Here is a 20457-nt window from a genome sequence, read left to right on the forward strand (position 1 = left end):
ATACTTTTTTAATCAAGAAAATACTTGTAAAATAAAACCATATGAGATACCACTTTCCTACTCAAAATCTCTATTTTCATATAGTACTGTATAGGCTCTCATTCTAATAATACTTCTTTAATCAAGAAAATACTCATAAAATGGCAAGCTTCACACAATAAAAAGAAAACTTTTTTAAAACTGCTACAAAATATATCACTCCATGTCCAAGGAAGTGTGTTGATTTTTTCAGTCAATTACAGTGATATTTCAATATTTATTAGCATGCAAGACTATCCAGAAACAAAATTACAATTCAATAAAAACTAAATTCTAAAATTTTATGAATGAGTTAAGGTTAAAAATAAACAATAATAAAAGTTAAATTAAATATATTATTAAGAATAAAAAAAATATTTTGCATGTTATATAATTTTAAAACTACATTACAGTACTAAAGTGAGATCTTACTATGGGTAACTAAGCCCTTTAGGGTCAAGTCCCTTTGTTCTTACAGCAAGCGTAATTAAACCATCCAGGGATTTTGTTGATATTACAATAAACTTCTTATCTTTTATGTAAAGTACTTCCAGACTCACACCATCTTCAATTGGTATCTCCTGGTACAGACGAAATCCCTGTTGGTTAAAAGGTATATAAACTACAATACTAAACAGCACTGATCAGGATAAACTAAGCTGCCATACTTAACTCTTTTATTATATCAAAAACAAAAATTAATAAAATTAATGGTACTGCATACAAGATCTTGAAGAACTTATTCAATGTACTTACAGGCTCAGATATGCTTAGGGCTAATGTATTAATAAAGTTTAATATAATATCTTATGACAAAGAACCCTGCTCTTCTCTCAAATCATGCTAATCTGACAATACCTTTGTAAAGAACACTGAATAAGAAAGAAGTAGGTAATCTTGTTAAGATGCAAGCACAAAGTCTAACAGAAGAGGAAATAAAAATTATGTAAGACATTATTTTTCAACTTACCTCAATTGGGATGTACTCATAGACATACAGTGCTCTGTTTATCTCTGACAGTAACAATAAATACAGAGTACTGTCAATGGTAAAGCTGGCCTGATCCACTATACCATAGGCCTCAATAAACTGGAAAGTTTCAAAAACCTTTGCCTTTTTTGAATACTGATATATCTGGAAAGATAAACTTTTTACTAGATGCACCCATACACATGAGGGGTTTATAACTTGGTGATTCATAAAATAAGTACAGTACCATAACACAAACTGTTATATAGCACTGGGATAATCCACCATACTGACAATTTTAAAATTCTGATTATGGCAATCCCGCAATGACATTTCAAAAAATTTTACTGGACAAAAAAATGTGCAATTTGGAATACAGAAAACTGCTTGAAGTATTAAGGAGTTTTGTTGAAAAACTCTTGACAATAAAATTCTAACCTGCATCAAATGTAGAATATACTGTATTTCATCAATTTTGCATATGGAAAGTGCTTTCCAGTTAATTACGACACAATCTTTGGATTCAGAAATGTAGTAATTTTCTACAATTACAACAAAACAAAATACAGTAACTGTATTTTTGTTTCCCACAAACATAACTCTAATTTTCCTATAAATATATCACAGTATTTACCCAAACAAATACATGTGTGATATACATAATTTAAACTAGTATCATTTACCAGAAATTTTCATTTCCCCAAAAAGCCATTCACATTTCACACAAAAATAGGGTTCCAATCAAGATGTAAGTGCACATGGAAGACTTTCAGTAACCTCATTGCACAAAAAGGCTAAAAAAATATTTATTTTACATATCTAAGGTAGAGAGAATCTAGAATAGGACATTTATGATTATAAAAGACAGGTAAAGCAAATCTATAGGGAGATAAAAATATAGAATTAAACATCTATAAAAAAAATAAGGCAGGTTAACCCTTAAACGCAGAGCCTCTATTTACAAAAGTGTCTGCCGTATGCCGGCGGCGTTCGGGAGTTGGCGCCAAAGCGGAAAAAAAGTTTTTTTTAAAAAATCACAGCACATTTAGTTTTTAAGATTAAGAGTTCATTTTTGGCTCCTTTTTTTGTCATTGCCTGAAATTTAGTATGCAACCATCAGAAATGAACAAAAATATCATTATCATATATAAATATTGGAATATATGACAGCACGAAAAAGAAATTTCATATATAATTGTATACAAATCGCGCTGTGAGCAAAACGGTTAAAGCTAATGAGTAATTTTTTTTTCGTTGTATTGTACACGAAATTGCAATGATTTTGGTATATAACAAATTGTAAAACGATCAAAGCAACACAGAGAAAATATCACAAAATGATACATGAATTCGTAACGTGTGGACATAAAAAGTTTTTTTCAAAAACTCACCATAAATCAAAATATTGTGCTAGAGACTTCCAATTTGTTGCAAAATGAAAGTAATTGATTGAATATTACTAGACTGTAAGTGTTTTAGCTTACAATTGCAGTTTTTTACCATTTAGGTCGAGTTAAAGTTGACCAAAGGTCGAACTTTTTCTATTTATCGTGATTTATATGAAAATATTTCAAAACTGGTAAAAGCTACAACCATGAGTTATTTTTTGTTGTATTCCACATGAAATTGCGCACATTTTCATGTATAACACTTTATGTAACGCCTAATAGAAAATGGTGCAAAAATTACGACAAAGTGACTAAAGAAATTCTGAGATTTTCAGCCGAGTTACCGCGAGCGGAGGTAAGGAAAAAGTTTTTTTCAAAAATTCACCATAAATCAAAATATTGTGCTAGAGACTTCTCGTTTGTTGCAAAATGAAGGTAAATGATTGACTGTTACTAGAATGTAAGAGTTTTAGCTTACAATTGCATTTTTCAACCATTTTGGTCAAATCAAAGTTGACCGTAGGTGTAAATTTTGGCACTTATTGTGATTTATATGAAAATATTTCAAAACTGATAAAAGCTACAACCATGAATTATTTTTTGTTGTATTTTACATGTAATTGCGCACATTTTCATATATAAAACTTTATGTAACGCCTAATAGAAAGCTGTGCAAAAATTACGACAGTGACTAAAGAATTTCTGAGATTGTAAGAGCCTGACGCCGTCTCTTCCAAACACGTGTGTGTTCGTGTGTTCGTCATCCATCGGAGTGGCGAGACGTTTGGCGTCTTCACAAACAGAAACATACACAGTTTGATACAGATGATTTGTTGGAACATTATGAGTACATGATCAGAGTGCTTGCATGGCAATGCAAGTAGTGGTGATTGTACATACATCAAGACAACAATGGTTAGGGAGAAACAGACGGAAATATTGTATGGTTGAAATCGCGTTCCTTTAGAGAAAGAAAACGAGATGCTCTTGTTGTCTTGTCCACTCCAATGGACGATGAACACAAGAACACACACGTTTGGAAGAGACGGCGTCAGGCTCTTATAAGATTTTCAGCAGAGTTAGCTCGGACGTAAGGAAAAAGTTTTTTAAAAAATTCGCCATAAATAGAAATATTGTGCTAGAGACTTCTCGTTTGTTGCAAAATGAAGGTAAATGATTGAATATTACTAGAATGTAAGAGGTTTAGCTTACAATTGCATTTTTCGACCATTTCGATCGAGTCAAAGTTGACCAAAGGTTGAAATTTTGGCACATCGTGATTTATATGAAAATATGTAAAAATTGATAAAAGCTACAACAATGAATTATTTTTTGTTGTATTCTACATGAAATTGCACACATTTTCATATATAAAAGTTTATGTAAAGGCTAATAGAAAACGGTGCAAAAATTATGACAAAGTGACTAAAGAATTTCTGAGATTTTCAACAGAGTTAGCCGATGCTTTCTTTTGGGATAAGGAAGAAATTCGCGCATGCGCAGCTGGGTCACGCTTGTAAACAAAACAACAGCGTGATCCGTGAACTCCCAGCATCCCTCAAGGGGCGATTTAGAATTTTTCGCAAACGAGGCCTATAAGTATTTTTCCGCGAATATTTAAAAAAACTTTTTGTAGTCGACGTATTTTACGTCCACTTGGCACCCAACAGACAATTTTTGTCAACGTAAAATACATCCAGTCGGCGTTTAAGGGTTAATTGAAAATGGGGGTTACAAATGTGGGAACAAAGTTAGAAAAAAATCAAGGTGGAGATGGAAATGCTTACAGGATGATACACAGGCATTTTCTGTGTTCAGCAGGCAAGGTGTTAAGCTGGCCCAATTCCACTGGTAGTGATGCCCCCACCCCCCAAAAAAAATGGAATGGAAGTGAAACTAGACAAAATGGAGTAGGCAAGAGATGAAATGACTGATAATGTGGTAGTAAGATAAATGGAAAAGATGAACGTAAGAAAGAAGGTAATTATATACTTTTGGTTTACTCACCACAATTAGGAAGACCAGAAGATGAAAGCAAGAACTTTGGGAAAGGCTGTCAGATGCAGTGTCAGAGGAGCAGAGCTATATGGGATACTAATAGGAGGAAACCTATATGACCACATAGGAATGGACAGGGCTGTTTTGGGGTTATGGGCAGATTTAGTTTACGAGAATGAAATCAGGAAAGAAGGTCACACGAGTTCAAAGTAAAGTGTTGAAGTTTCTAAACATAATGTTTAAGCCAAGAAAAATGTTGATAAAAAACAATTGCAGAGAAGCTAAAACACTGAGTTCATAATGATGAAAAATATGGGTGATGCTTACTTAAAATAACAGAATGCTGCATACTAATTTACCATTGAAGGAAAGACAGATGGTGGCAAAAAGGCCCCGTCAAAAATTGAAAATGAAGTCAAGTAGTAGCAACAAAGCATCTGCAAATACAGCATCAAAAAGTGGTTGGTGGAAACTGCTACAAGAAGGCATACAAAATGCAGTAGAGGTATGCAGGGTGACATCAAGAAAAGGTTTTGAAGAGACACACTGGTGGAATCAAGAAGAGCAAAGGGCAACTGGAGAAAAGATTTCAGGACCTGGAAGGAAAGAGGAGGGAGGCTAAAAGGGAGGTGGTAAATGCAAAGAACAAATGTTATAAGGAATAAAATCATTATCTCAAAGCAAAAGACACAATACTTAGGGTAACAAAGTGGCTGAGGAAAGATATACAAGGGGCAAGGCACAAAAAATAACAAGTAAAAAATGCGCCAAAGTTCTTCTGCACAATCGAGCTTTCTGTACAGCATACAATGCTGTACGAAACTCTTGATGTACTGCAGTATGAAACTCTCGGCCATGACCGGGCACCACTCAGTTGCTCCCCAGATGTGGTAAAGTGAAGATGCGTCGGCGGCTGGCACCGTTAAACGCACAAACCATGGCTAACCTTAATCTTAAATACCACTAAGGGTAGAGGGCTACAATTTGGTATGTTTGATGACTGGAGGGTGGATGATCAACATCCCAATTTGCAGACCTCCAGCTTCAGTAGTTTTTAAGATCTGAGGCCGACAAGAAAAATTGCTGACGGACAGACAAAGCCTTCTCAATAGTTTTCTTTTATAGAAAACTAAAAATGGTTAAATGTACAATCAAAACAAAGATACTGTACATTAAAACAATGAGGCAGTATTTTAAAAACATGAATAAAGAAAATGAACTTCAACTGGATGAAATCTGAATAATAAGTGATAATGAAAATAAGGGCTCAAGAGGTTAAAAGGGCTCTCAGTTTGATGAAAAATGGGGAACCCTCATAACCATCTAGAATAACATGTGACTTGCTAAAAGCAACAAGAGAGCCAGTCATCCAAGCATTTACTAGAATACATGAGAAATTTATAAAGGGGTAGATAAGACAGGGAGGGTGGTAAGTGATCTACAGTATTGGTATATGAAAGAAAGGGGGGAAGCACTGTAATGTGGATATTATAGAGCAATTAAACTATGTGAGCAAGTTGAAAATATTGGAAACAGTGCTGAAAGAACAGCTGAGAAAAATGGTTAAAATCAATAACTGTTCATTTGGATTTTATGCCAGAGAGATGAACAGCTGGAGGAAACTGCAAGATAAGTACCAAGCAAAAAGATGAGAATGCTAAATCATTTATTTGTGGATCATGAAAAAGCATTTGACAGAGTGCTGTCATAAATGAATGGTCATTAACAAAGGCAGAGGGTACCAATAAGCCTCAATATGCTAGTGCTGTTACTATAACATAGCACTGGATCTAGTACTGAAGATAGTGACAAGTGCATCAGAACAACTTGCAATAAATGTTGGTGCCCCTCAGAGAGGTCTTTCTTGTTTACCACAGTAATTGGAGAACAACAAAAGAAAGCAGAAAAGGGGGTCCCTGGGAGCTACTTTATGCAGACGACCTAGTGTTAACGACAAAATCTGACGAAGATGTGATGGAAACACCGAAGAGAAGAGGACTGACTACATAATCAAAATAAAGCTTATGGTAAAAATTGGAAAGGAAGCAAAGGAATAACCACAATCAGATATGTGACTATGTGATTGTTGTAGGAAAGGTGTGTACCAAATATAACACACAGCATTATAAGAGGTCCTTAGGATTACACAATATGTATACACATGAAGTGAGATTTCTAAAACTGATATCAATACAAGAGCAAATGGGGAAAGAGAAGGGAGTAGAGAAATGTGATTGGTGGACAGGTCTTGGAAGTAGTAGTGCACCTGTGCTACTTTGGGAACACACTGGACTGTGAAGCCACAGGTGAAAAAGCAGTATGAAAGAAAATAGCTGCAGAATGAATTACAATGAAAATAGACTACCTGTGAATCAAAATGTCCCTTTAATACAGGAAGCATAGACTTATGATGGGTATGTAAGGCCTTTACTGTGCTATGCTATGCAGCAGAATGTGTTGAGGTTAATTTTATTCCTCCCTACTCTCCTTTACCCCTGCCTCCTGGCATCCTCCTTAAGACAATCAGATTTTAACCTATCGGCACTCTTCAGTGTACTATTATTCCTTCACAAATTTTGTTACCTGAAAAAGGTTTGACTGCATATTTTTACATAAGATCTGTGAATAGATATTGCCATATGACCTTGCTCAGAAATATTTGGAGCATTTTTGCAACAGTTAAGGTGGCTTCAATTATAATAAATATGTAGTTTGGTCTGAAAAACATCATTACTTACCAATACTTCTTTAGCATAGCGAACATTCTCTTCATAAACTTCACTGTCTGCTACTTTCAACTGGGTAAGACTGATGAAAACTTCTTCCACAGGAAATAATGCTCTCATAAATAAACCAGAAGTTACATGATCACCAGCAAATTGCTCTGCCAATACAAACTAAAATACAAGAAATTATCAATCAAAAGTGTCATGTTTATGAAGGTTAAGAATCTTGAATATAACAGAATGTCTATGTCTACCTCAACTTCAGTAGTTTTCTAGAAAACTTTGTCAGACACAGCCTAGTATTCACAGAAGGCTATAAACTAGACCAAATGAAATACAATTCACTCTTCCAAAATATTTACTTGGGTATTAAAAACTAGTTACCTATCCACCTCAATTTCACCTCAATTAAAATTTTTCAAAATATTTAAATTATAAATTTTCATTTACATAAAATTCACACTTACAGTACCACCATACTCAATATAATTCCATCAATTGTTATCTTTATTCCAAATACTACCTTGAATATAAGAATAATGTTTTCATCAAGCAATGTACACGTATGTACCTTCAGATACCATCTTGATGCTGAGTGCTAGCTTAAGTTTCCTTTTAATTTTCATAAAACATAAGGCTTCACTTACTTTACATGTGCATAGAAAACATTTTTAAAACTTGCCTTTCTCTCAGTATGCTGCCACTTATACAACTGTGAGATTGCTCTATATGGAACAGCCTTAATAATACTTTGATGATGATTAGCAACCAACATGTACAGTGTTCCACTTATCTGAAAATACAAAAACTATCACCATCTCACCATCATTTCTCTTTAAAAATGAATTTTCTGTAAAGATCATAAGAGCACACATGATTTGCTTTGCAGTAATACTGCAACTCTTAAATTCCAACTACACTACACAATGTTTACCATGACTATGTAACAACAAATTTTTGGCTAAATTCTTGGTACCATAGTTCAGTTCCCTCCACAAAACTATATTAACAAGAACAGTATACACAGTTCTGTCAATTTTCCAAAATTAGGCAGTCTGGCACCTGTTTTAATCCAAGAAACTTATCAGAGTACTTGAAAATATCACAGTTACCTAATTACAGTAAAACCCTAAATATCTGGCATCTTGGGGCCTTTTGAACTGCTGGATAACTAAAATTGTTGATGTTTCAGTATAGTCTCTTAAAATTGCTGATGACCCTTTCAAGCTGGGCTAAAGGTATGCATTAAAAATACCCCAAAATCGGGCAACCTTTAAGGTCAGCCAACTTTAAAAAAGAACACGACTGGAAAGAAGATATGCAACCGGACATGGTATAAGAAAAAAAAATTCTGAAATTTTCCATAACTTTCTTAGGAAGTTGAAAGTAAATTTTTCAAACACTGTGTCAGGCCTCTTTTCCAAAACATTCAAAAAATAAGCTAACACTCTTTTTCACTTTATTTTGTAAAATTACAATTATAACTCATATAACATTAAAAATTATAAGAACTAAAATCAGCAACAATCCTTGAGTATATTTATGGACAAATGTTTATGATATGTACTGGGATGGGAAGATGTAGCTCCTTTTAGTGAGTTATATATGTTCTGATATTTTTTTAATTTAGTTTGCAAAATTATAATCACAGCTGACATACTATTGTAAAAGATAAGGACTAAAACCAGCAACACTCCCAGAGTATTTTTATGGGCAAATATATATATAAAAATGTAATGGGATGGGGAGGTGTAGCACATTCCCCCAAGATATCTCAAGACTATTCTCTCTTGTATCCTGAGCTGAAGTTAAGTGTTGCCATATAGTCATTTATAGCCCGTTCAAGTGATGTGAATGTTTTTCCACAAAATTCATTCAAATATCATGGTGCAAAATAATGATTATCATATGATAAAGACCACTTCTCCTCTTATGCCATTTTTGCACTTTTAGGATATGTGCAGATATAAAACAGTTAAAAGCTATGTAAACTTTCTTCTATATGTCACTTATTAACTGCAAATAATAAGTAAAACTAGATCGATTGGCAATGGGAGCATCAGCAAACACATTTATCCTATATGCTGGCGTATAAGGCGACTCAGCATATAAGACGACCCCCCTTTTTCATGTAAAAATATAGATTCAGAGGTATGTTCATCATATAAGACGACCCCCAATTTATTAAACTGAATAACACTATTAGCTGATGAAAGTTAATTGGTACATAAATAAATACAGGCAGCCCCCAGTTATTGGCAATCTAGTTGTGCTGGGCTTGTCTAGCGACGAAAATCAGCGATTTTCGGCACCGATATGCACCGATTTCCATTTATCGGTGCCGATAATCGCGTATTGTAGCAAAAAAGACCTAACAGAGGCGCCGATAACTGAAAATCACCAAAAAAAGCCCCAAAAAAGCCAATTTTTGGTTATCAGCAATTTTCACTCATCATCATGCAGTTGGAACGGAACCCCCACAAGCAGTTGGAACGGAACCCCCACCAATAACCGGGGACTGCCTGTACATTTATTATTGGAATTATTGTACCAAAATGTTTAAAATCAGTATCTTCAAGTTTTTAAAACATTTGGCAAAGCTCACCATTACAAAAAAATACTTCTGCATTCCCTTAGGAAAAATATATGGTAAACATCACTTCAAATGCTCAATGCAGAGTAATACCAGCTGGAAGTAGATCCGCATGAACGTATTCCTTTAAAATAGGAAAGAACCCCGATATTAAGGATAACTGAGGAACTATCGATATCACAAAACCCTTTACGGTAGTTCGATTATAAAATACTACCAAGGAAATATTGGCCTTTAGTAAACAACACGGCTCGTAAGTCAAGCATGACTGGGAACTATGAACATGGCTAGGTTTCGTAAATAAAAAAGTTGGACTACCCCTATTTACCCTTTCAGTAACTTCAAATTATCCATCAATGTTAAAAGGGTATTGTATAATAGGTATCAATAACAAAACTAGTATAATATTATTGCCTTATAATAATGGTACTCTGGATAAAGCTGGTATCAAAGAGAGAGAGAGCTTATCCTAACATCTAACTATGGCAACTACCTACAGTAATTACTGTAATTACAGCTGTTTTGTTTACAGTATTGATAGTTGTGTCACTAGTGATTCACATTAAGATATGGTTTTTACCTAATTATAGTTTTTTTTTACATAGTCAATAGTTGTGGCGGTATTTGACTACTGACACAACTATTGACACTTCAGGGGTTAGCCTATCATTGCAAATCTTAGCAAGATTTAAGGTTTGTTTTTTATACTTGGCGTATAAGATGACCCCCCATTTTGGGGGAGATCTTTTAAGGTTAAAAGGTCGCCTTATATGCCAGCATATATGGCATAGCCATGTAGTGTAATGATCAGCCAGATTAACAAATGAGGAAATAAAAAAATGAAATTTTTCTACTAGGAACAACAACAATCTCAAATATGTAGTAACAAGGTCTACACACCATGTCAGAGATTACCAAGGTTTGAATACATACCGTATGATATTATGCCCTTTACCTGTGTACTAGATGTCAATTCTGGGTCAAGCTTGAGAAGACCCTGTATCTTGAAGCCCTTGTTTGTAATGTTTTACTGGTTGTGTGTATTTCATCTAATCATTTAATTTACATATGATTTATTCACATTTAAATTTTCAACAGTTCACTGAATCTGGGAACAGAGTATCTGTATAATTAATAAGTCAGAGATGAATAATAAGTTGAGAGGTGTTATTGAATTACTTATTAATACCCTCTCAATGCCAAACAAGACCTTATTGGTATTTATTTTTGTACTTTTTTATCTATAACTATTAGGTTAAACTGTCATAGTATTTGTAAGTACTGCATGTACAAATTAAGGGAGTGCTGTGAAAAATTTACGTTGTATAAAGATATTTGATTAAAAATCATTTCAGTAAATCTACTTTTCCATATCGATAACCATGGTTATTGTAATACCAATTTGTAAATTTCAATATCACCAATCAAGGCCTTTTTGTCTGTAATGTAACAATGACCTGTTGACTCTCCCCTTTTACAACTGAAAACCAGCATACAAACAAGGCTGTTGAGACCTAATCTTTAATCAGAAAAACCAGCTTCTCTAAGATAATAGATGATCATGAAATCAAATAATTTGTGTGAGCACTGCTGTGGCTATGTTTATTCTCAACTCATAGCTGAAGACTGCTACCTTCTGCCTACAATTACCAATGTCAATGTCTTGGAAAAGGAAATCAAACTGGTTTGATTAATTTTTTTTATAATTACAAGTACATTTCTTTCTTCACTGACTTTAACAGTGGATATGATTTAAATAAAATAAAAACATGATTTCTGGTGTTCTGGTTTAGTTGTCACTTTCCTAAGCAATTGAAACTTTCCACCAAACTCAAGTCTAGGTCTAAAGATAATACTGTTTCCTGTAACCACACTGAAAACCATATCTGGTGTAATTAAATGTGCCATCTAGAGATACTGGAAGGAACAATACAGTAATCCTAATGTCAAAAATATTAAGTTTCTTATTTTAAAACCAAAACAAATTTGACAAAAACTTTTTGTTTCAAATTCCTGGAAAATTTTTAAAAATTTAAAATTTATGGGAGATTTTTAAACAATTCAAATTTCTGGATTTTGACATTTTTCAGAGGATTTTCAAGTTTCTATGAGATGGATTTGGTTGTAATTTCATGGAACTCCATAAATTCTGGAACTGGCACATCTGAAAAGCCTAGACATTTTCTTGGTAGTAAAGAGTGTCATCTAAAGAACAGACAAATCAACTACTTCATAAACCTGTATCAGAGAGAAAAAAATAAACACACTTACCCATATCTGAGAAAAAAATACAACACACTTACCCACATCAAATCCAAACTTGAGGCACTATTTCCAGTGAAGTGTGACCAAACACTTAAAAACTTGCTGGTAGAGTTATCATATTTCATTACAGTAATGCTGGCACTTTCAAAAGGCTCCCCTCCTGCATCATAAATTAAAAGCATTACAATCCAGTAAACAGCTTGCTGATGCACTGACTTTTAATAACAACTTTAAACATTTTTATGGTAACTTTCAGGCTTGGATATCCTTAGTTACTTCTCAAATTCATCTTAAAATATCCTCTAACTCAAGAGGCAGGTCCACAGAACCCTAAGAGAATGAACATACAAATGCCAGTTTCCTCATACTCAGATCAGCCAGAGGTAGGGCTGGTTTTCTTCCAAAATGGTTAAAAAAAATAAGTTGAAGCAAATGAAAAAAACAGTTGTATGGTTTGATTTAACTTCCAAATGTAAGAAAATCCCAGTTTTTATACATTTTCTACATATTTTACATAAACTTTACTTACCAACATGAAATCTTGCTACAGTTACAATGAATATCTCTTGCTGCACCACAAACATATCAGCATCAGCAATAAGTCCAATATGCTTGATCTCTTTCGCAAGGATAACAGCTCCAGAATCCTTCTGTTGCCATGTAGATATGATGGAATTCACCTGACTAGCTTCACTGTTATACATGAAAATATATTTTAATGAATGAAATTTTTTTCCATAATATTACTGACATTATCAATTTGTAATACTGAGAAAAAACCTTTAACTGCATAAACGTAAGTCCATGCACAAATATTAAATAAAAAAAATCTGAGTTCTACTATTTTGAAGTTTAAGAATGATTTACTTCCCCTTAAATGTAGCAATGTCAAAAACTTTGTATCTGCCTCAAGCAATGAGGTTAATCCAAAAAGTCAAAGGCAAGTCTGCAAGAAAAAACAAAAACCCAATAATGTTCATATTACTGTATACTGCAAAGAGTAAAAAAGGTTACAATATAATACTCAGCAAAATCAAAACAATAATAACTGGCATGGTAAATCACATTTATGGATTCCATGCTACCTTAGGAAAAATAGATGAGCTTTGGATGGGTAAGTGATTTTCAGAATGTCCCTGATTGTTTCTTATTACATCAAGAATTATAGGAGCACTTATAAACAACCTATCTCAAACCTAAGTTCAAAAATTTCACAACCTTAGACTGTAAAGATCTCTCAAAGTAAGATATTGCACAAAATACACCATGGAAAAAATGAATGAATGATGAAGTAGCAAAGAAAAAATTTATTTAACAAAATCTAACAAACAGAACTCTGCATCCCATTGCCAATCCACAAAAGAAATATCAATGCATGTACAACATTTCAAAATTTTATGACAAAAATACTATGATGATTGCAATACTCACGTAACATCAATGGTTACATAAATGTCAGCTGATGGGTCAGTTAGCACAAAACGTGAACCTGATGTCTCTTCTGTGGGGATAATCTCGATATTTCCATTGTCATAAATCTGAAATACCCCATATTTTAATAACTGACTATATATGGAGAGATAAAAGTGGAACTTTGGGTTCCATGAAGTATATTTTTGGCATATAGTAACGTATCAGTCTAGTCTCTTCTCAGAGAGCATGCTGATCCAGAAAGGTTTTCTGGAGGTAAAAGTATCAAGGAAGTATGAAAAGATGAAAATCATCAATCATAAAAATTTTCCAACAAGTGTCAAGATGCTTCTGGAGGGGCAATGCAATTGGAATTTTGATTTGAATATAAAATTTAGGCCAAAGGCCAACCACTGGGACCTATGAGGTCATTCAGCGCTGAAGAAAAAATGAAACGATTGTTAGGAGAGGGTGGAAAGTAAGACAGAAGAAAGAGAATATGAATGGAATTACAATAAAAAGAATGAAAGGGGTTGCAGCTAGGGGCAAAGGGATGCTGCAAAGAATGAGTGAGGCACTGTTCACATTACACCATTCAATGTATTTTCTCAGGGGAAAAGTACCTGACCAAGCACACAATACATCAACAATATTACTGTATTGTTATTAAATGCTTCAACCAAAACAACTGAGTTGATATTCTTATATTATAGTGTAGACCCATATAGTCTGTTCTTGATAAATTCAGCATACTGCAGCTTATTTGATAAATTACAATCTCTTAAAAATCTGACTGGATAAATTGAAAATGTTGAAGATTGACATTACCATCAATGATTTGTTTCCTATATATAATATTCATTGTTGGTTAAAAAAAACAGCTAGAAAATCACACAAAACATACTTAAAATGAAGCATAATCTGCATTCTGGAATTTGTCATTACATACACTACCAATGATTCAAACAAGTAATACTAATTCAAAGACTAAACAATGGTAATATTTCATTGTTCCATTAGCTTTGGAATGAACACCACAATCCAACAGTGCATTTCATAACTCAATGTGCAACTAATGGTGAAGACTTGTAAAGCTGACTTGGAAGGAGGCAAAGATGCTTGAGTGAGAGAGCCCTACATGATAACCACTGTTCAGTGAGAAGAGCTGAGTGAGTAAGTTGAATTCTGTACTGAATGGTTGAGTGATTAGTCACAGATGAGGTAGGGTGGGGCAGAGTGAGAAAGATAAGTGCACTCTGTATTTATTTTACACATTATTAGTAATAAATACTGTCTACATTTACTATTCTAGCAATTTCAGTATAAAATTTATCAGATTACAATTATTTCACATGATAAAATTTCCAACATCATTTGAACACTAAAAACAAACTAATAAAATTACTTTTCAAAAGATCAAATTTTGTCCAATACCTAATTCAAAGTAGTGTAGTGAAATCAAACAAGACATTTAAGTGATGTATTCTCAATCAATGAATAGCTTCAATGTTTTCTTTCTTGAAATCAAAATTTTATTTTAATGTTATGAAAATAAGTAATCAATAAATAACAAGACCAATATTGTGTCTTGAAACCTTGCTTTGCCCAAGTATCAAATAAAATAAGATTGTCTGCAAACATTTATGGCACACCTGAATGGTGATGGTATTGTGTACATGGCATTTTTTACATGAAACTCAAATAACTAACTTGAAGAGCTGGAAGCAGAACATCCTACTAGCATGCACAGTCCACTAACCAAAACACCTCATCTTCTGCCACCTAATTTCACCTTGTGTTCTATCCCGTAAAAGACCTGCCTCCAAAGAAGTCAACTGACCTTGAGGACCATCCTCTTATCATAGACGAATATCATCCTATTTCAACTGTCTTGTCATCTATATTCATCCTGCCTTCTTACCTTACAGTTTCTCTCATGCTTGTGCTCTCCACTGCTGCCCTATCACCTTAACTGGACCTCTCGTGAGATGCAGATTCTACCTTTTTGGATCAACTAAAACAACAAGTCTACTGTGTTTCAAGAGATAAACCAATTTCACTCTTTCTGTGCCTCTCCCAACTACAATTTGTTGCTTTCTTTATTACCTCCCCCTCCCCCGAGTAATGTAATGCCCATCATTTCCACATGGTCTTGAGAACTGAAAATTGGGGTAAGGTATAGTTCAGTTGGGCAGCTAAAGTCTACTTCACATGCACTGACTTTCCAACGGCTCCTGTCTATAGCTCAATGCCATACCCATCAAATACTACCATGGGTGTTTAGGCATGGTTTTTCAATCAGACAAAGTGCTAAAAGTATTGCATAAATGTTCATTCTCATTCAGTAGAGTGAGTATGGACAACACACCCTGAAACATACAATGCCAAGCTGCACATGGTGATTGGTGGAAAACTGATGCATCTGAAAGAGGAATTAGTAGGAAGGGACCTGAAGCTGAGAGAACATACAAAGAACCTTTCTACCATCTATAGTGCACCACACTAGGCATACTGTAAGTGATAACACTCCACAGGGAGCAGCAGTCCTATGAGTAAGCTTGTTCCATAAGATTTTCTCTACTATAATACCAGCTACTTCATCTGAAACAAGTGACTTCAAGGAGTGAAAAACTTGTTTACATTTCATATAAGAGATGAAGTTGCAACCCATCAATAGTTGTTTCTTGTAGCCAAAAATATCTATATTATTCACCCAACCATAAACTGCAACTAATGAAAAAATAATGCACTCACCTTATGTGAACTTGTTACAGATTCTCCAGGACACAGTAAACTAAAGCAGCTTCTAATTATGAGGTAATTACCAGTGGCATTAACAAACTCCAGCTCTCCAATTCTATCTGGATTTTGATAATTCAGTTTTTCTATGAAAGCCAATTCACAAAACATAGCTGAAAAAATATTTAATGACTATTAGAATGGTTCCTAGAATAAACTTCCTGCATACTTGTCAGCATTAAACAGATACCATACCAGGAAAATTTTAATTCCAGAGCTGCCATTTGATTCCATAGTTACTGTAGCCTTTCACAAGCAATAGTGTATGGAAAATCTTTATTAGTTTTTGCTATTGAGTGCAATACACTGAAATTTATTGCTGCCAAAGCATTAAACAATGACTCAAGGACAATGACATGCACATACATTACAGTAAAAACATAAGACAAACTAACAAAAAGTTACTATTCATAAAAAACAACAATTCCTCATTAATAACTATTGTTACTGGGTAGTTTAACCAGACCACTGAGTAAAAATACTTTTATTCTCACACAGCAGCCTTACTGACTGTACAACCTTTGAAGAATAAAAAAATTTTAGTGTCTTAATCTGATTATCTAATAAGCCCAAATCTGCTCCTAGTAGTCACATTTCATATCACACCATCTACAGATTAATTTTTTACTATCCCTTTAAATTTATACATCAACAATTATTGGATGGTCAGTAAGAATCATAAACAAATTATGGAAAACTCAACAAAATTTCAATGCCTATGGGACCGATTAGAAACTACAGATAAAGGATACTTTACTTTATGTTAATTAGAAAATTTGGATTAAAGGCTATTTTAATATAGAATACTGTAATTGATTTTTGAATTGAATTAAAAATCAGCAACAAAAGAAAATCCAGTAAATTCAGAGACCAACAAGTAATTCAATATCTCTAACCAAAAGGGTGCTAGCTCTCTCATCTGAATCCTGGGAGAACATAATTTCCCAGCAATTTTGATATGCACAAGTGAGGTTCCCTCAAGCTGTCACATTTGTTAATGAACATGACCCTCAATCTCTAATTGCAAGCACTGCAATCACAAGTGAATAAAAAGGGATCAACAGTGTGTAGGACATAAAGTAGTTCAACAAAAACAGTGTCACAATTCTAGGCCCACAGGGCTCACCCAAAAAGATTTGTTCTTAATTAAAATGAAAATTGGAGAAGGGTACAATTCTAGTTGGACATATGTGTAACAAGTGACCAACTGGAGGCTGAAAAGGAAAGGTAAGAAAACAATATAGCTGGAGCCAAAGGGATGCTGCTAAGGACCCTTCAGTGTGCCACATCAGGCACCCTTCACGTGGTATCCCCCTAAAGGGTAAGGGGTATCAATTTTTAATCAGTGCCTGTATGAAAGAATTTGGACAAGTTACTGACTGACACATTGTGTGAAAAAAAGAAAAGCTTGTGGAATTTGTTTTATGGCAAAATTATTTTATCAATACAGGCAGTCCCCGGTTAATAGTGGGGGGTTCTGTTCCTGGCTGAGTGCCAATAACTGAAAATCGTTGATAACTGGAACATTATAGTAATTATGGTAGAAAGTGGTGTTTACAACGCCGTCAAAACAGCTTACCGACACCGAAAATCGCTTACCAACGCCAAAAATTGCTTACCATCACCGAAAATCACTTACCGATGTCAATAAACCGCCTACCGACACCAATAACCAGCCTACCGACGCCAATAAACTGCCTACCGACGCCAATAAACTGCCTACTGACGCCAATAAACTGCCTACTGGTGCCGATAAAGTGTCTTCTGATGCTGTACACCGCCTACCGATGCCTTCTTTAAAATGCATTAGATCTTATCTAACAAATTACAATACAACTTGAAAATTCAATGAGGATAAACTGAAAATGCCAAAGGTTCTGATACACTTCTTTCTGGCTTTGGTTTCTAAGGCTTCATTTTTACTCCTGGCTGAAAATTGGCCAGTTACATAAAACACATTTAAATGGTATTATTCTGCTTTCTGGGAATGGGTCATGCAGATCAGTAATCAAACAATAATAATAAAAATAATAAAAATAAAAATAAAATAATAAAATAAAATAAAATAATAAAATAATAATAAATAAGAAATAATAATAATAAAAATAATAATAATAATAATAATAAAAACAAGAGTTTAATTATACCACTGAGTTAAAATATTAAAATTTCAGGGTTAACCCAAATTGTAAATAAAATAAACTATATAATTTTTTGTTGCACAGCACTGAATGAAATTTTGTTTAATAAAATCAACTTCTCTAAAATCTAATAGCTGTCTATATTCAAAATTAACATGATTTTGAGAGAGAACAGTCACACTGCACAAGTGTGGAACATGGATATCCCCCACAGATTATCATTAACAGTACAAACAGAATGGTTACCAGATAATTCTCTCTCCTTGCAGCATATCCTGCACCTGACTTTGCCTCCACAGGCAGATTTACAATTATCAAGTTGCCTTTCTCCGCCTACCCACAATTAGATCTCCAATCAACGAAAAAGGGTGACTACACTAATCTGGAACTCCAAGGTTACTCAAGCACAATGTTTTTACCACTACACTACATAATCATTTCCTGAAATCAATGTAACAAAAGGAATAAGACAATACTGTACCAAACAAAACCAGACCTCAACACATTGAGTACATATTTATATTCAATATTGATAAAATAAAAAACATTGCTGAGCATGAAGACTAAAATTTTTATCATGAAATTACTCAACATATTTTACTTGGTAAAAATAATTAACACTTACACTGGGCATAAAAATAATTCTTTTTATTCTCTGCATAAATAGAAGAATAGAGATTGTGAATCCTTTCCCTATGATCTATGAATGATTCATTGACCGACTTCATGTGGTGCACCACATGCTCCAACTGCTTCTCGCCTGGGGAACCAATCAAACGAGCAGCACGAACTTCTTTCATAAAAGTCTGTAAATAAGATAATTCTAAATGAAAGATGACCTCACACTGGAAGCTTTACACAAATATTTTGATACTGAAGTTGATATAGTAATGTTATATTTATTAGCATTCACTCCAGTCAGTTCTTTCTACAATACAAGAGGAAAAATTTTCAAAATAAAATCTATCATTTACCTGGAGGGACTAAGGATGAATCATCACAGAAAACTGACTGTTTAATGTACCTTGAATCTTCTTAATTAGCAAAGTATATTAATTCCAAACTTACCACAGGCAAAGTAAATGTCTTATCTTTATCTTTTCTTATGATTCTGTTTTGAAAGTCTTCAAAATCTATTCCATCCACAATAGGAGCTTCAATGTTGCCATTCACATTCAAGTGGCTAAAGGTCTTTTGACCAGTAATTTCTTGAGATGATCGTCCAGATTTAACCACGAGATCCGCTATTTGAATGTCATTGATGTGCGACACTTCTAGATCACCTGTTGAAAATCAAAAACATAAATTACTGAGAAGATAGAGTAACAATTCTAACAATCCCTAAAATGACATCTAGCTTCTTTATGTAGATTCTTATCAACAACAGGACTGAACTGTGGACACTATTAACTACACTAGAACCTTGATTTAAACCCTAACGCAACATAATTCACTATATTGTGACCTGACTGAGCTATTATAACGAGACTCTGGAGTACAACACATTTTTCCCGCGCTTATCACTGGGTGAGTTTTCTGCTGTGCTATTTTTCTTTTATAAATTTGTTTGTAGTCTAAATATTTCCAAGTTCTCATTTAATAATGAGAATTATGCTCACCTACTGGATTAATTCTTTTATTAGTAGGACTTGTATCGGTATGAATGAAGCAACAACTTGCCTATTTTAAACTCTCCAGGACAGCTGTCAACTGAAGTCCTCTATCTCATGTCCAAACTCACAGCAATATAAATGGAAACCAGTCAACTGTTCGTGTCAAGTACTTTTCACAGAAAATAATAAGTCTGTTCAACTTAGTCAAGTATGCCAAACCGAAAAAACAATGAATGACACCCAGTTGCTTTAATAATCAGTAGTTTGACAAGGGCCTCCCAGCAGACGGTATGGAAGGCTTCCTCTCAGAAAGTCCTGACCAACAGCTCATGGTACTATCTTGGTCTCTAGGAAGCTTCCTTGGTCTGAATCCAAATGCCAAAAAGACTTTCTAGCACTATGACAAAATAATGAAAATGCAACATTTTTATGCAACTTAATTACTCATATTTTTGTGCATTTTTATCACTACATAACAATACTGTCTTCCACTGGGTCATCCTCTTAACCAAGCATAGACTGGGTCATCCTCTTAA

The 20457-nt window shown here is 34.1% G+C and overlaps 1 protein-coding gene across 3 annotated transcripts in view; it reads right to left on the reverse strand.

Annotated features, from left to right (window-relative positions):
- Positions 1–354: 354 nt before the first annotated feature.
- Positions 355–20457, reverse strand: part of LOC136825442 (uncharacterized) — a 98263-nt gene continuing 78160 nt past the window's right edge. For all 3 annotated transcript variants that reach the window (XM_067081890.1, XM_067081889.1, XM_067081891.1), the window contains exons 32-41: positions 19377–19591; positions 18934–19114; positions 16123–16280; positions 13390–13496; positions 12488–12651; positions 11997–12118; positions 7783–7893; positions 7113–7271; positions 989–1153; positions 355–617 (exon numbers count right to left, since the gene is read on the reverse strand). In XM_067081890.1, the coding sequence (XP_066937991.1) occupies positions 450–617; positions 989–1153; positions 7113–7271; positions 7783–7893; positions 11997–12118; positions 12488–12651; positions 13390–13496; positions 16123–16280; positions 18934–19114; positions 19377–19591 (1550 nt within the window). In that variant the 3' untranslated portion in view covers positions 355–449. The remainder of the gene's footprint in view (positions 618–988; positions 1154–7112; positions 7272–7782; positions 7894–11996; positions 12119–12487; positions 12652–13389; positions 13497–16122; positions 16281–18933; positions 19115–19376; positions 19592–20457) is intronic.

The sequence above is a fragment of the Macrobrachium rosenbergii genome, chromosome 37 (genome assembly GCF_040412425.1).
Source record: "Macrobrachium rosenbergii isolate ZJJX-2024 chromosome 37, ASM4041242v1, whole genome shotgun sequence".
NCBI classification, from domain to species: domain Eukaryota; kingdom Metazoa; phylum Arthropoda; class Malacostraca; order Decapoda; family Palaemonidae; genus Macrobrachium; species Macrobrachium rosenbergii.